The sequence below is a fragment of the Aquila chrysaetos genome, chromosome 24 (genome assembly GCF_900496995.4).
Source record: "Aquila chrysaetos chrysaetos chromosome 24, bAquChr1.4, whole genome shotgun sequence".
NCBI classification, from domain to species: domain Eukaryota; kingdom Metazoa; phylum Chordata; class Aves; order Accipitriformes; family Accipitridae; genus Aquila; species Aquila chrysaetos.
This window is the reverse complement of record NC_044027.1, coordinates 8,960,565-8,978,022: the sequence shown is the minus strand read 5'-3', so window position 1 is coordinate 8,978,022 and position 17,458 is coordinate 8,960,565. Positions and strand designations below refer to the sequence as shown.

The 17,458-nt window shown below is 48.8% G+C and overlaps 1 protein-coding gene across 33 annotated transcripts in view; it reads left to right on the top strand.

Moving 5' to 3' along the window:
* The first annotated feature begins 9,018 nt into the window (after positions 1 to 9,018).
* Positions 9,019 to 17,458, top strand: part of ZNF618 (zinc finger protein 618) — a 164,549-nt gene continuing 156,109 nt past the window's right edge. For all 33 annotated transcript variants that reach the window (XM_041120045.1, XM_029999769.2, XM_041120050.1 and 30 more), the window contains exon 1: positions 9,019 to 9,503. In XM_041120045.1, coding sequence (XP_040975979.1) covers positions 9,444 to 9,503 — 60 coding nt within the window. In that variant the 5' untranslated portion in view covers positions 9,019 to 9,443. The remainder of the gene's footprint in view (positions 9,504 to 17,458) is intronic.

The window sequence follows — 17,458 nt, the reverse complement described above, 5'->3', positions numbered from 1 at the left end:
CATTTCTATAGTATCAGGATATCCCCCTTGGGAACAGGGCTTCCTTGCCAGCCTTTGCACAAACATCAGGTAAGATGCTCCCTGTCTCAAAGAGCTTCCAATCTCTCCAGCAAATGGAAAAGGAGGAAAGACAACTGCTTCAGAAATCAGTTGTATTTAGTAAAATTTAAAGTTGCTGATTTTTGCCAAGCTGTTCAGCTCTCTGGATAATCCAAATGAATCCAAACCATTTCAGAGCAGGTTTCAGCTCCACTTGCCGTGGGTGGAGCTGGTAGCAATGCTGCACACCTCAGAGCGCTTGGAGACAGGTCTCCTGTGCCTGATGGACCTCCCTGCTTGGAGGGAGGTTTTCAAACCAGCAGCTTTGGGACCCTTGAGCTTTTGGTGCCTCCCCAAAGACATCACCTTTGGCCCTGACTTTTTAGCAGATACTGAGACATGCTGGTCCCCACTTGAGTAAACTGATCTGACGCTTGTGTTTTGGAGTCATGCCTTTTTCATTAGAATCACAGAATCATTTAGGTTGGAAAAGACTTTTAAGATCATCGAGTCCAACTGTAAACCTAACACCGCCAAGTCCACCACTAAACCCTGGCCCTCCGTGCCACATCTACACATCTTCTAAATACCCCTGCCAGGGGTCCCCAGTACGAACATGGGGGCAGAGATGCTGAGAGTGAAGCTTCCCGGCCATGGGACAGCATGATCCCTGCAAACACGCTACTTTCTCGTGCCATCCTCTGTGGGCTAAGCCAGGCATAGAGGTTTAGAAATACTCGTTATGATTTCTGACCTAATCCCTCACAGTGCTGCAGAGGCAGGAGAGCCCACGTCCCTTGGGCACCCCAGACCCGGAGCCGAGGGGTGCAAATCTCAGCATCCCAAGGCAAAGGACCAGCTTTGGATCAGAAGCTGCAGCTGAATTCCAGACCTCGATTCGTCACGTAGCCCCTAGAGGGGGCAGGGAGCCACTCCGTGCTGCGGGGGGCTGCGGGCACTGCTCCCCTGCCCGGGCCGGGCTGGGGGTGCTCGGCCCCCCCGGCCGGGGAGCAGCCGCCTCCGGGGGGAGAGCGGGGGGGTGTCTCTGCGCTTGGCACGAGGAAGTGTTTGCCTTGCTCTGGAATGTAAAATACAGGTTTCCAGAATGCCAAAAAGGTAATTTAAATGTTAAAACATTTGTGATTGCATAAATTGCATGTATTATTCCAATTGAATTGTAGTGGGATTAATCTGACCTTAATAGAATACTACTAATAATTTATATTATTATCTTTAATAATATTAATTCTACTTAATTTTTTTCCATTTACTTTGTTCATTTAAGGGCAGCTCCATTGAGCTCTGGAGCATTTAGCTCTTGGTGTGCGGCAGTCACTTATCATTTGCACAAGTGGGGATTCCACTAGGCAATTTTCAGAGAAATAAAGATCATCTTTCAGTGAAAGGAACTTTAAAAAAATTATAGTATTAAATGAGTAGATATTAATGTGTCATATTTAGAATATAAAACAACCCATAATCTGTTCTGAAGTCTCTTCCACCTAAACATATACTTTTTTCCTTCTAGAGGGATCTTTTATTCTGCTGTTTAACTTATTAGGCAGTACCATTCTAACTGCTAAAATAAAATTGTTAAGATCATAATGTCAGGGAAACAAAAACCTTGGCAGTGTGATAGTGCCTTCTGAGCAGAGCATCACAGTTTGCTGCTGATGAATTGGAATTGCGCATTTCATTAGAATTTATATCACAAGCCAAGGGATGAAGCATTATTTCATTAAGTATCTTGAAATTTCACCAACCTAATGAAGCTGTCAAAATTCTATTAATAAAGCACTGGAAATATTTATTTGTTTGTTTGTTAGTATGCATTTGCCATTATTTAATGTTGTATTTGCAATTTGTTAATTTATGAGCACAGGCTTAGCGGCGCAGCAGGAGGACGAGCGCCGAGGGCCAGGAGAGGGGCTGGCAGCGAGGGGCTGGTGGCGAGGGGCTCCCGGCTCGGCGGAGGAACCGGAGGGTCCCGTACGGCCGAGGAGCTGCTCTGTCCTATGGTGGGATGCAGGATGGGGCTGCCAGCCCTGCTTCGTGGGGAGGGGTAAAAATGCCTAATTGCTACATACTGCTAGAGCATAGGTGCTCAGGGAAGGAACGGGACTCTCTTTATCAAAGCTAATGCTGTCGGGGAACCCAGCATGGTTCGGTCAAGTAGAGCTACATGCCGGCGCTTCATTTTCAAAATGCATTTTTAAATGTGCCCTTTTCTGACTTACTTGATTTTACCATTTTTTTTCTCAGTTCATCTCTGAGGGGTAGAAAACTTCAGTGAGAGCTGAGTAATGCTAGTGATTATTACCATGAAAGAAATCCCAAGTTTTACTGAGTGCCATCTGGTGAGGATCCACAATTTTCTGCCAGCTGCACAACTGGGTTGGGCACAGCCCAGACTTACCCAAGGCAGGTCAGCAGCTGCGGCAGGAGTATAAATAACAATATGTTACGTTTTGGTCAGGCTCTTTGTCTTGAATAAGCCCATGGAAGTTTACGGGCTGTTTTCAGAGGTGATGCTGTCTGCGGTGGTGCGGCACAAAGGGTTTTACTGGCGTGCATCTGGGATGGACACATTACTCACGCACAGTGAAGCTGTGAGTGGATGCTTTGGAGCACCCCCCATGAGTGCTAATAAAATTAATTATACCAGTTCAGGCATGTATTTAGTATATTCTATTTGTGACAGTAAAAAATAGTTAGGAAATATTTCACTTCTTCAACCTCCCATCCCGTGGCCCACAAGCAATGTACTAAAGGTGTTCTAATGACTTTAAAAGACAGTTTATGTTCATTATTCAAACTAACGCTTATGGCCCGACTCTCCCATGTGGCTGGCTGCTTCGTGTTGCTCCAGAGCAGCCACAAACCTCCAGAGCTCGCTGCTCCGTGAAGCTTCACTCCGGCTGAGCAGCACGAATGCCCCAGCAAACGTGGGCTGGGCTCGCACTTGGGACCCTGCTGTCGGGCACCACGGGAGCTGGAAGGGAAGCAAATCCTTATGGGAAACTGAAGGAAAACCTCGCAAACCAGCCTCGCTTAATAAACTTTCAGTTATGAAGTATAATCTCGTAAGAGACCATTCACTGTAAAATAAATTCTCCGAGTGAAATTTATGTTTAAGATTTCAGTGAGTATTAATTACGCAGGAAGGTTGCAGGGTCTGCATTATTCTGTTAATAGGATCTTCAGGAAAAAAAAGACAGGTCTGACACAATGCATTAGATTTGTTAAAGGACCGATTTTTAATTAGTTTTAACTGATAAGTTAATTAATGAATTTGCAAATACATACCCAGGACATGTATTCGATATTCAAAAAGTAGATGCTGGGATTTTGCAGGGAATACTCTTTAACAAAGAGATTGTGTGCCTGCCTGAAGTGCAAAATTCAACATAGCCATAACTATGGATCCCTAAATAGTGATTTCCATAATTATACAATTAAAGCAGAAAGACTCAATTTAAGGCATGCAAATATTCTTAATTCTGCTCTGCCATGACACTGTAAAGAAGAGACAGATGAATCTGATTATGGGCCCAGAAAGCTACAATTCCTCTCTAATACTCAGACGATGGTTGCATGTTATCGCAGAGCAGTGTTAGGATTTCCTCGGTGAACTGCGTGCATTTCTTTTAAGTACAACTTTAACTTCCAATTTCTTCCATTTATACTACTTAGCATGGGGATAACTGCAAATCACTTTAATCTAATTTACCCCAAAATAGTGATGATACATCTCTCAGTATAAACTCCTTCTTAACATAACATCTCTCTAGGAATATCAATACCACATACTATTTTTCAATTAAAGCAGAAACTCAACCTTTTCTGTCTGAGGAACGTTTTGTTATCTTTTTCTAAGCTTACAGCACCTGATGTGTGGATAAAAAAATCTGTCTTCTGGGGATTTTCAGCTAAATCTATTATTTAAATCCCATTTATTAAGGTTCTTTGCTTCAGTGTCTGAATTTTCTTGGACACCTTTTTCCTGCCAAATACAATCCTCGGCATAATGCACACCCTGAGCCGTACCCCAAGCACGCAGCCCTGCCGCACGTGGAGCCAGCGTGCACGTGCCAACCCTGAACATCTCCTGGGGTTATCAGCCAGGCTGACTGCACCCGAGGGCTTCATCCACGCAATGTTCTCCTTCGGTCCAGCATGCATTTCCCGGACAAGGCAGAGCTGCTCAAGCTCTGTTCACAGCCCTAGCACCCAAACATTGCCTCCGGCACAGCCTCTGGCAGGGCAGATGGGCTCCAAGAATCCTCCTCCCGTAAAGGTAGGTGGCCAAGCACTTTTGGCTGCTGGTGGACCCCCAAGTGGGGGTCTGCTGCCTTGCACCTCCAGGTAAAGGCAGGGTAGATTCCCATCCTGGGAGGTGGCCATTGCATTATTTGTCGGAGGCAGAAGGAAGCTCTTTGTGCAGCAATAAACCTCTCACCGTCAGCAGAAATGTGTTGCACGGTCATTAAAGTGTGGGTAAGAGGTGCCCCACGGCTTGGGATTTTATTGCTTTGCAGTTTGCTCTGGAGAGTGTCGCGTTTATACAATCTTAATGCTTTTAAAACCAAAGGTTTCTTTTTTGTGTAGGTAAAGTAGGTGCTCACATGCTTATAAATGCTCCCACACCCTTGCATTTGCTCCTGAAATTCAGCTGCGTCCCGAGACGTGCACGGCTCTGGCCTCTTCACAAAACCACTCAGAACAGGGGGAGCAAAGCACCACGTGCATCTGAAATCAGGCCATCAGCTCCGCTGTCAGAGGTTATGGCTTTCACCAGAATTTCCCCAGGTCATCACCCAAACAGAGCCGATCCTAATGACTTAGCCGCTGTGACTTCTGAAGAGGCTTTGATGCAAATGACGAATGTGTTAATCACTCTGCAGGGAAAAGTACTGTACCTAAAACCCTGTGTTTTGGGGGCTTCTGTTCCACACAGCTGGTTATTCCGTGCATTATTGGTATCAACCCATTGCAGAGAGCACCAGTCTGTGCTGGATATAAGATCACTGTAGTTCCTTTAGAGGGACCTGTCAGCATGGATGGCGAGTTCTCAGAGCACACGCGGTGACGGCAAAGGAGGGGACGAAAGGGATCACAGCTAGAAAAGGAAGGAGCAGTTCAGTGCTGACAAGGACAAATACAATTCAACATTTCCTTTTATATAACCGTTGGCAAACATTTCTGATGAGCTTTAATGCCTCAGAGTGAAGAAAATAGATGGCGCCGGGGTCAGGAAGAGTGAAGTGGGGATTTTTTTTTTTTTTCGCTGGTCTCACAAATATCTTTGCAGATAGCGGTGATTATAAATAGTCCTTTTGCCATTTCCTGATTGTGGTTTGCCGACTCTGCCTTATTTATGGCAGCGCACGAGAAGCGTTCAGCATTTCACCCTGGCACAGGGCTCAACTTCAGCAGTTCAGACACAGAGTTCAAACTTCAGAGTGGGCACTGAAACAGAGGGATCCCTCGCGTCCCATCAGGATAGCCTTTGGTGCAGATGGGAGAGTGCTGTGGTGGGATTAAGGGGCTCGTGAGCTCTAGATTTACTTGAGCAGACTGCTGTCAATAATTTCCTCCTCCAGACTATTGAGCATGTACCACCGCGAAGAGGCTCCTCACTGGAAACAGCACAAGTGCCTTATGCGGAACCCTCACCACCTCGCCGGGCTTTGCCTCCTGTGTGTCGTAACTTCATCTTCAGCTGCACTTTTGTGAAATGGAGTTAGTTGTGCACTGTGACACCCTTTGCAGGGGCTAAGTGGCATCTCCCCCTGACTCATTCACCCAACAGCCTTCTCCTATGACCAACATCCTTAACACAACAGCTTACGCAGAAGTCTATGCCGCAGCACGCAAACTCCCAGGGCGCTCCATCGCTTCATGATAGATGCTGTGTGGGCTGCAACACTCGTACAGAATAGAAACTGTTTGTGCTGCCTGCTTTAAAAACACACCAGGGTAATACATGCAAATACAGCACACCGAAAGATTATCAAGCTTGCAGAACCAGCCCTTGTAAGTATGTGCATTATGACAATCTTTAATCATATTATCACATCGGTTTACTGCAGGACCCTACCTCCTCCAGCACATGGGAGGTGGATTCCTACCAGGAATCTACTCCTGGTTCGTAGCAGGATGGCATTCCCAGTCTGCAATGACTATAGAGCTTCCCTGGGAATGGGGAAGCATTGCTGCTGCCCCATTTTACAGGTAGGAAAGCAGAGCGAGGTCACTGAGCTACCTGTGACAAGCCTGGTGCCGTGCAGATACCGAGGTCCCAGGAGGAATTCAAGGCTTCCAGGCTGGGAATCCTGTGGAGGCGTGAGCAACCGCTGTGCTGTCGGCTGCAGACACTGGGAGCTGGAATAAGAGGAGAAAAGAGATTGATCTTTATTGGAAAGTCCGTTTTGAAATGCGGTGGGGAGAGCTCCCAGCTGGAATGGGCCCATCAGTAGTTGTCACCCAGTGAAGGTCTGAGGGCACTAAAAAAGTAAGGATGTGGGTTTTCAGGCTCTGGCCACTGATCATGGGGAAGTTTTGAGAGATAAGGTGAAAACTTGGTACCAGGCAGGGAAGAAGAGCCCACCGAATGCTACCGGAGTGGCAGGCTGGGACAGCCGAAACGTCTGTCCCTAACACGCAGAAGAAAAGGCCACCTCATTGATGGTGAGGGACTTCAGCCTGAGTGACACGACGGATATCTCATCCTGCCGGGATTAAAATATCCTTGGAATTCCTTAGACCTAATCAATAGAAATTTCCTAACTCAGAATGTCTTGACTTGTAGAAATTCTGCATTAGACCTCACTCCAGCAGAGGAGAATGGGCTGTTCTTCTGGCAGAAGGGATCATCGCTGGATGATATTTGTTATGTGTAAACAGCATGAAATCCACGCTCAGCGGTAGAAACACCCGCTGGTTTTGGAGGGCCAGTTCACAAAGCCAAGACCAACCAGCAGCCAGTCCCTGAGGAGGAAGGCTTCAAACTCCGAGATCTGACCAAGAACTGGCAACTCTCTCCTGTGGGGCCCCGGCCCCACCACCCAGCGTGACAGCCGCGTTAGTTGGACAGCCAAAGCAGACTGCAAGGCCATTTTAAAAATACACATGAAAACCAAGACCTGGTCGGTGTCTCTGGCAGTTTCCTGGTTGCTGCGTGATTCCTGCATCCATTCTGTGTCCACGATCAGAAGAAATGGGAGAAGGTTTGGGCTGAGGAAGCTTGGAGAGCTCAAACACTGCCCTTCCACAGGGAAGAAATATCCCAAAAGAAGGCAAAGAGATTATTTACCTACGCGGCTCATGGACGCGGGATGGCAGGAGGCTCTTCCGCGTTACAAACGTACCGAATGAGAGCAAAACAAGGTTCGGCTAGAAGTGAGTCACGGTTTCGTCTTTCAGCAGTGGAGGTGACGAATGGTTGGCCAAGTCACCACGAGTTGTGATGGATTCCCCAAAGCTGAAGATGCTTAAAAGCATGCCGTGACTGCTCAAAACGGGCCCTTAGACATCATGGGTACACAGAGGGGCGGAGATCTTTTCTCTCCAGGCTTTGATTTCAGGAAGGAGGGCAGTGAGCAGGTTTCCCGAAGGCTGTTGAGGGTATCTTTTATGTGCCTTCTCATCCTGCAAACTCCACCTCAAAATGGCATTTTCTTCCAAACCTTCCTCAAAGTACATTATGTGTTAAACACCCTATTTTGCTTTATTCTGGTCCACGGGGGATTCCTTCTGGCTCCTCTTCACGCTGACTCTGGGGGTGAAAGAGCCTCATGAGCGGTTTTCGCCTCCTGACTTCCCACATCCCTTCTAAGCTCATTCGGAAAACATCTTCCCTTGCCCAACGTCTCCACCAATTCCCCTGCCCCTTTGTTTTTATTTAGCTCTGTAATTACATTATCTGACTGTACAGCGTTTTGGAATGAAATCTGCATGAAAGATATTAAGAAAAATAAATTTGTGTTTTGCAATATCTTTGAAGCGATCTTTAGTCTGGGCAACAAGAACAAAATCAGCGTTCGACTCTCCACAAATTTCTAGCTTAGTGGAGCTCTTGGGAAAGAGGGTATCACGGGCCGGGGCAGGGAAACCCATCAGTTCAGATTATTTTATTAATACTATTAATAACTATTTTTGGCAGTGCTTCACGAGGGAGAAAAACACCGGGTATGCACGAGGTGTAATTAAGTTTATCGTTAATGCTGTATGTTTATAGTTAATGCAGTTAACGCACGGCTGCTTTTTTGTTTTTGGAGGAAAACAGCAGAGTTTGCTGGGCGGCACCGAGCGTGGCGAGCACGTGCTGAGGAAGAGCCCTTTGCGGAGGGAGGTGGCGTCGGGATGAGTTTCACACGAGGATGGGGAAAAGCTTTCCCCCGTTTTGCACCGTGGCAAAACAGCTCTCAAACATCGGGAAGGGGGGGGGGGGGGGGGGCAACACCTGGGAGCTTCGGGGCTAAACGGACAGACGGTGCTTCGAAGGGCGGGAGTGAGGGGAGCGCAGGCAGGGGCGATGCTGCCCCGGCCCGTCGCCTTCGGCCGCCCCGAGGTGCGACCGTCCCTTCCCGGGAGGCCGGGGGGTGCCGCGCCGGACCCCGGGCTCCCACCCCAGCTACAGCCCGCCGGAGTTTCACCCCCCGCCCCGGCCCGAAGGCCGCCTCGACGAGGGGCCCGCGGGGCCAGGCCGGGGCGAGGCGGGGCGGGGGGGCCCGACCCCGGCGCTTTCCCCGGTCTTCCCGGGGGCAGGCCGCCGGCCGGGGTCCGCCCCCGCCCCCGTCCCCCCCCCCCCCCGCCTCGCCCGCGCGGGGCCACCCCACGGGGGGCGCCGCCGCGGCGGCCCCACGGCGCGGAGCGGAGCGGCCCCGCGCCCGCCGGGCGGCGGCGGCGGCGGCGGCTGCCGGGCTGGGCGGCCGCGGCGGTGCCCGGCGCGGGGCCGGGCCGGGCCGGGGCCGCGCGGGGGCGGAGGGCAGCGCGGGGCCGGCCGGCGGCGCGGCGCGGCTCCCGCGCTGGGCCAGACTCAGCCCCTTTCTCCCGCCGCCGCTGGCTGCGAGCGCGCTGCGGCTGGAGCTGCCCCCAGAGCGGCTCGTGATGGCGGCGGCGGCGCGGGCTCGGCAGCGGGAGGCGCCCGCCCAGCCCTGCGCGCCGCGCCGCTAGCGGCAGCGCCCGTGCCCGCGGCGGCCGCCCCGGCCCATGCCCCCGGGGGGAAGGGGGGCTGCAGCAGCCCGGCGAGCCGCCCACCCGCGCAGCGGGGGCATCGCCCCCACTCGCCGCTCCTGGGAGGGCGGAAAGGAGGCAGCGGCGGCGGCGGCGGCGCCGGCATTGTGCGCGGCGGATCGCAGGCCCCGGCGGCGCGGGGCTCGCCTGCCTCCCGCCCCAGCCTCATGAACCAGCCGGACGGCTCCGCTCCGGCGGCGGCGACGACGACGACGACGGGAGCGCAGGTACGCGGCGGCCGGGCGGCGTGTCCCCCGGGGGGAGGCGGAGGGAGCGGGGAGGCAGGGAGGGAGGGCGGCAGCCGCAGCCGCCCCGTCGCGGAGCCCCGCCGGCGGCGCTTTGGCGCAGTGCGCGGGGGGCGCCGCCGGGGCACGGCTCCCCGGACCGCCGCGGCCCGCGCCGGCCCCGCCGCCCGCCTCGGACCGGGGCGGAAAACAAAGCGGCGCCCAGCAGCCATGTCGGCGGGGACGAGCCGCCGGCCGCGGCCCGGCCCGGCCCGGCGCCCGCACCCCGGCCCGCCCGCCCGCCTGCCCCCGGCCCGGCCCGGCCCGGCCCGGCCCGTTGGGCCCGCGCTCCGGGCCCGCCGAGCTGCCGCTCGCCGCTCCCCCACTCCCCTTCTCGGGGCTTTTACTTGTGCCTTTTTTTTTTTTTTTTCCTCTTCTCTAATTTTCCTCCCGAACGGTAAGGTTTTTTTTTTTTTTTTTTTTTTTTTTTCCATTAAAACGACGCCACCTAGAGGAGACTATTTCGTAAATAAAAAAAAAAGAAATTAAAATTGGGGAAAAAAAAAAAAGAGGAAATATTGTGCTATTTCTTATTTTTCAAGAAAGTTGGGGTCAGCGGGGCGGGCGGGGCCGGGGTCCCCCCGCTGCAGCCGCCTGCTGCGCCGGGCTCGCCCCCCAAATTTCATTTTTGTCCCTTTGGAGGCAAAGCCCAGCTAATATGTAAATGAAAATTAAGCTGGAATTTGAATGAATTCAGGTTCTTCCCCCCCCGCCCCACCACCCCTTTTTCTGGAGGAAAAGGGAGGTTGGGAGCAGCAGAGTGCTCGGAAATGAAAGTAATTTAAGTTTGAGATGGGCACCCCTGGATGAGCTGCAATAAAGTGATTAGTTTGGGAAAGTGGGAGAATTGCTGTTACAGAGCAATTATGAATTGTACTTCATTGTAATTTTGAACTTGTGCAGCACGCTATGCCAAAACTCATTTTTTTGCTGCAGTGCTTAAAGTTACTTGTTTTAAATGAGGAGTTTTGCAGGAAAATTTGAGCATAGAAAATTTGCTGTGGACACACCCAATTTTTTTTTTTTTTTTTTTTTTTTTTTGTGATTTTGGATTTCATGCAAAACTGCTCTTAAACAATGAGGTTCTAAACACAGTCCAGGAAAACACGAGGACAAGCAAAATTAAGAGTCGAATGTCAGTTTTATTTTTGAATTTCTTGGCTTTTCTGATGGTTTCTCCTGGCATAATTAAAACATAGTTTCCAGCATTTAATTTCCTACTTCTTTTGTAAAGAAAAAAATTTCCATAGTAGGGTTTTTAGGTTGGTTTTTTTTTCTTCTTCTTTTTTTTGAACACACACAGTGTAACAACTCCAGATACTGTGAATCATTTAAATCTAGTATTTACACAGGTTTATTATAAGGTCCGCCATGATATTATGAATATGCATAATTAACAATATTGTGAAAAAATAATTGCAGATTTAGTGATTTTGATTTTTTTTTTTAAACAGTAAAACTAAAGTGCCTTTAAAGGGCTCAGCCATGATATTTTTCACAATTTCAAAATCCTTTTTCTCCTTGACTCTCACTATAAAGCCTCCCTGGAGTTTGAATTGAAAATCTTTTTTTCATAAATTTTTTTTTTTTTTTTTTAATGCTGTTATGTTCCTATTATTTTGCTGTTATGGGCTGCCTGTGAGTTCTGGACTGTGCAGACACTGGTTTATTATTGTAGGGTTGCCCTTGAATACTGGGGTCTTGGTATTGATCTTTTTAAAAATAAATAACAAAAGAGCACTGAAACATGCATTGTTTCAAGAAAAAAGCAATATAGGAGAGATACATGGCCTTTCCACCCAAAAGTGGGGGAGGGAGAGGAAGGGAAAGATTAGGTCAACATTGAGTTTTACCAACCTTGACACAGTCTCCTCTCTAAAATGGGGACAAAATAGCAAGATGGCTGGCTCCACAGCTGCAGCAGTTTGGTTTTTTTTTTTTTTTTTTTTTTTTTTTTGAAAAAGGCATTTTTAAATTTTGAACTCAGAAGTGAGTTTCTGGAGCTGCCGGGCACGCATCCGCAAATGCTGAAATCCAAGCGCTTTAAAAAAAATTAAATTTCAATCCGGAATGAATTTTTAATTCTGCATCTCAACCCCCCGAAAAGTTTGGTTTTTTGTTTTTTGGGTTTTTTTTTCCTGTTTTGATTTTTATTTCATTGTAACTTGATATTTGCTGGAAATTAGGCAGGAGTGGCTAGTGAATTCAAGGTTCAGGGGCTGTTTTTCACTCTCCTCCCCTTTATTTGTTTCATGTTTTGGGTTGCTCAAAGGGGGGGGGGGGGGGGGCTGGAAAAAATTTGCAAAGCAGGATAACTCTTGGGTGGAGGAGAAAATACTCTGAAATGTCAACTTCATATTTTTATTTTTGCATTTATTTCCCCCCTGGCCCCCCCGAAAAGGACCCACCCTCTTCCTGAATCTCTTTTTTAGCAAATAATGAAGCGAGTACCACAGTGACAGACCAGCAGTGGTGCAGTTAGAGTGGGGTGGCACATATGGGTAAAAATTACGCACAATGCTCTAAATTGGATTAAACAATCCTGGAGAATATTTTATTCATGGTTTCATCCAGGAAGCTTTTAACGTGGTGGCTTTTCCATATTCTTATACTCCCAAGAATTCCCTTCCTTGAGCTGTACCCCGTAACTTTCACTTACTCTATGATTATATCCAAAGAAACTGTTTAGCTGTTATATTTTTTTTTTTTAAGGTTTCATACATTTTTTCCAAACAGAGATCTTTTGATGCTGCTTTTTCTCTGCCCAGCCCCACACCCTCACCCCCAGATCTGGGGAGCAACACCGTGGCTGTGCTTTGGGACTGGGGGGGGGACACATTGGTGGGTGCTGCATTTTAATTACAAATAATGACATATATTCAATTTTGGGTCACAATGACAACATTTTACAGTTGTATCTTTAAAGTTTATCATGCTATCCTAAAATAGAGGAATTGAAACTTGAAAGGCCCTAGCTTATATCTGTTTTAACCTGTTTTCAGCTGTTGTGGGAATAAGTGAATTTTCTGTTGATATTTGAAATGGGTTTGCGTGTTGCACATCTCCTCTGCAGAGATGAAAATGCAATGCCATAGTACTCGGCTGCAACTTGTGGGGATGCTGTCATACCGTAGGTGTGTACCGCAACCTTTACAATCTTTAACTCTGTGTATATCAGTTTCTTTTAAACAACGGCTTCCATTATATGTTCTGCTGGTGATGAAAAGCTACGCTTGAGGTTATAATGGATTTCTGAATCTAACCTTTCTGTGTGCCGGTGTCCTTCCAGGGGAAACCTCCTCCTGCTTGAAAAATTTTTCATAATTTTTCCTTGCAATCTGCTTTCAGGGGGATTTAATTAATTAATTAATTTATTTCCTGGAAAGTTGATCAATATTTATTATTTTAAAAATTGCTGTTTGGCAGCCTGGAAGGGGGAGGGGGAGGAAGGGAGCCCGGCAGAGCAATACCAACAGATTTCTTGTGACATAATTGAAATGTATTTTTCAAAAAAGAAAAATTTCAAATACCTCATCCTCAGTGACGATGAAAATAGACATAATATTATTAAAGTAGTAGATAATATTTACACAAGCGCCATATAAAACCTTACGACGCTATTCGCGTAACTCCAGAATAATTTAAATATATATCACTGCCATAATGCAATGCCGTGAATAGTTCACTTCACGGGTGCAGTCACGTGGCCCTGGTGATGCACAGTCAAGTTTGCAATTATGCAAGTGCGGTAGTGAAATTAGCGTTATAAAAATTAGATTAATTTTGGGGGGGGGGGCTGCAGGGGGGCTGAAACCTGCTGTAAGGCTCGTGCTGATATGGATTAAGGATTTGTGCCCGCTTCTTCGGATGCTGCGCCTGTTGAAGTATTTAGACCTTCCCACCGCGGCATGGTGGGGCTCAGTCCCCGGTGCCGGCTGCTGGGCTGCTCCCGGCTGGTCCCCACGGCACAACTCCCCGCGGGGCCACCCTGGCTGCGGGTGGGCGAGCGGGGGTGGGAGTTGGACCTTTCAGCGTCCCTGGCATTGCCAGCTGGACTGCCGGCAGCTTCACCTTGAGCATCTCGGGGATCGCTGGGGTTTCGGAAACGGCACGGTGCAGGCGTTGTCCGCGTAGGGGAGCGTGTGGTCACCCAACCCAGGTAGCTTCTGTGGGACTACGTGCGTGCATGAAGCATATTGCACGTGCAGAAGGGTTTGCTGGATCCCACCTTAACCTGCTGGTGTTACACAGGGTGCTGTGGGTTGCTCTGGTTCATGCTCAGATCCACGTAAGCAATTACTTGCGTGCTAATCGTGCTGGGGGATGTAAAATGGTTAGGGTTAGTCCCGCGGTTGTGGGGAGCTGCCCATAAAGGTGAATTTTATCAGAGGTGCCGTTTGCAGGATTAGGCCCTGTTTGTACATAATGTGCCAAATGGGGAGCGAAAGGGGAGGGCGAGGGGAAGAGGTGCCTGGGGAGGGGCTGCAAGCACGGCTGGAGGTTGCGGTTGCTTTTTGCTAAGGGACATGAGTAAATGGCACTGGGAGATATTTATTTCTTGTAATTTCTAAATTTCTGAGCATCTAGCATGACGTATATTTAGAATTTCGCATTTATGGATTCAGTTTGGCCGTACCGTGTTTTCTGGAGAAGAAGTTTTTAATTTTTAAAGGTCTTTTATGGATTAATTGCTAGTCATCTGCCTCCTTTTTGCTTTTGTTTGGTTCCTTGAATGTCTCTTGATTATTTTGTACTATGTGATGCCAATTTAGTGGTTAACTAGTATGCAAACTACATCTGGACGTGTTGACTTTGCATTAACAATCGTTGATTTGTCTGGAGCAAGGGAATAGAAATGAATGATGCTGTTTACCATGGATAGTATATGAAAAATAACCATTTGCGAAGTGTCTTTCATCAGTGGCACACGGCTCTGGTGCAACTTGTCACAGCAGCTCTGCCTTCTCGGCAGTCGTGTGAGAGCTGAATTTTTAAGCCAATGGCACCAGGAGCGGGAAGAGGGACCCGGGAAGGCAGTGGCACGTGGTGTACGGTGAAGGGGTTGGCTACGTGCCCTGCGTGGGAGAGGCACGGCGCGTGGCTCCTGGCTACCTTGGTTCACTCTGATGACAGTGGGAGTGGGGTAAAGTTGTAGCAGAAAGGGAGTGGAAAGAAATTAATATAAATAATATTTAAAAAGAAAAATTAAAAAGAAATTAATATAAATAAACATATATAATAAATAACATAGTACACAACATGTATAATATATGGAGAGCGAGCTTTTCACTTGGGGACATAATCAGGAGGATACAGAATTTAATAACCATAAATAATAAGCAGCGGATTGAGTTGATGGGTGGCTTCAGCGACAGTTGGTTCTCCACAAAGCCTGTGGCTGCAGCGGCATGATTGGCTCTGGCTGAAGCAGAATTTTGTGCTTCCCATCCCTGCCTCGTCTCAGGGAAGCTGAGATGCACCCATAGCTGCTGCACGTTCAGGTGAGTCGTGGGATGTAGGAGGCATTGCTACAAGCTTGTGTCTTCTTCGGAAGAAGGGAAGGGCTGGAGGAGATGCCCCTTCTGTGGAGCGTGTCCCTTCCCAAGACATATGCGTGCTGGAGACATCAAAGCTACCATGCCCCACTCCTTGGACAGGGTATTTATAGGGGCAGGGTTGCTTTCCGTTGGTTGATATTTAGACCTTGAATTTATCCTCCCGTAATCCTGGGCCTTACTTGCGGTCTCCCGTTGAGTGTTCCCATTGCCGTTGGTGGGACTGTGGTGGTGTGTGAAGTTGAGCATTGAGCATTGGTCTTCCATTTGGGCAGGGGTGAACAGTCTGGGCTCTTCCCACACAGAAGTTGCTTTGCTAGCCTCTGAAATGGGCATGTGCTGGTCAGACACCAAAATGATGGACAGAAGTGATCTCCTGTAATGCAGGTTTCGTACAGCGATGCTATTGAGTGTGTGAATGCACGTGGAGGTGCTGGGCAAGCTCCATGATGGCTTTTCTAAGTTACTTGGGTTTTACTTATTTGAGTCTCTGTTGCTCCCAAAGTGAGCAGCATAAGACATGCCAGAAAAAGAGGTTAAGCAGGGAAAATCCTCCTCCGTACTCTTTGAAAGTGCAACTGCAAAGAAGTTTCTTATTCAGAGAGGTGTATTTGCGGAAGGAGACAGCATTAAGGATACGAGTTGTGTAGAAGTGATATTAGCAGATTAGACGCTGCACCCCTACTTAAACCACCTCCGTACCCATACAGAAGAGTGTTTGTGCTCTACATTTTTTAGGTTTTTTTGGCAATTGAATGGCAGTTAGCTCAGGTTCATTGACCGGCCTGTGAGTGCTTGTGCCAGCACGCTGGAAGCCTTTGCTCCAGCTGGGATGCTGCATTAGGCGGCTCGGGGAGCGGAGGCAGTGTGGGGGGGGGGGGCACAGGGTGCGTTGTGCCTCCCCTGGGGAGGTTGAACCAGCTGAACCCCCGTGCTTGTGCCTCCGTGGGTGTGGATGGGCCTGGGTGACTCTTGAACGAGGTCAGGGCAGAGTTTCAGGCTCCTGCCAGGCGATGAGACTTGTAGTTGATGGAGTTGTGCTACCTCCGGAGAAGCTGGAGGCCACGTGGCCTGTTTGGGTGAAATTGCAGAGTTCTGGGTCAGCCTGGCAGGTGGCGGGGGCTGCGCACACCCCCACAGCTGTCCCTGTGTGAAGGGCCTGGGGCGGCCATGCGTGATGCTTTTCGGTGGTGGGACTGGTGTCACTGTACCAATTCCTCTGCTCGGGTACCTCTTTTTGGGAGTCTTTCTCCTCTGTCTTTATTTCTCTCACCTGTATTGCCAAGGCACTCTTCAGTGTGCGCTTAGAGGGGTTTAGCTGCTGTACTGTACCTGCAAAGATTTAATTATATAGGCAAAGCCTTCCTCGCTTGTAATTTACAGTACTTCTGTTTGTTTCGCATCTGTATTTGGCTGGTGTAATGTGAAAAATAAGGCTGGAAGTGGAAAAGCGGGGACTGGAGATTTTTCCTGTGCCAATAATGGGCTGACAGAGGGAAACACAAATGTCGGTGTGTGGAGCAGAGGCTGGGGGCTGCCGAAGCCGTCGAGGAGTCGCCGTATATATGAGGGATCAATACGTGTGTGTACGTGTTTGTGCATATGGACGTGTCTTGAGAGACTCATTGATGGAGAGTGCAGATCTGCCGTGAGTCTGGGATGCTGCGTGGGCTGCTGGGTCTGTACCAGCAAGGGGCTCAGCAACGCTTGGGTCAGATAACACAGGGGCTCAGTGAGCCATCCGTGTCCTCTGTACTGTTTTGGAAATTAGGGATGTTATCACACAAGGTTCAATATCTCAGCAACTGACAGAAGTGAGAACAGCCGTGTTTGTCAGACCTTTCCATTGGCAGTGAGCTGAGCAAGGTTCTCGCTCAACAGCTGCGATGGGCCAAACGTGCTTACGTCCCGATGCTGGTGCCCTGAGGGCACCACCATGTTTCCAGGGTCTTCAGGTTTTAATACTTGTTGTGATTTCATTTTACTAGATACACTCAGGCAGCAAGTAATTTTTTGAAAGTTCATTTTTTACTCTGTGTGGGTGTCGGTATCCTTTCCTGCCCCAAAATAGCAGCAGAAGTAAGTTTTCAGAAGAGGTTGGGTGTGCTTGCGTTGAAGGCCCGTCATTTAGGTTCTGCTTCCAGTATGTTGAGAACAATTTTAGTACAAGTATTTAATTGCTTTAGACCTATTTTTAGAAGTATTAAACCTCAGTTTTCAAAACTCTGCAACCAAAGCCAACAGCTCTGCCATTGTGGGAGAGCTGGGAGGGGAAACTGGAGGAAAACCCGAAGCGATGTGGGTTGACCCCATTGGGAGCAGAATGGGGTCGTGGTCCTTGGC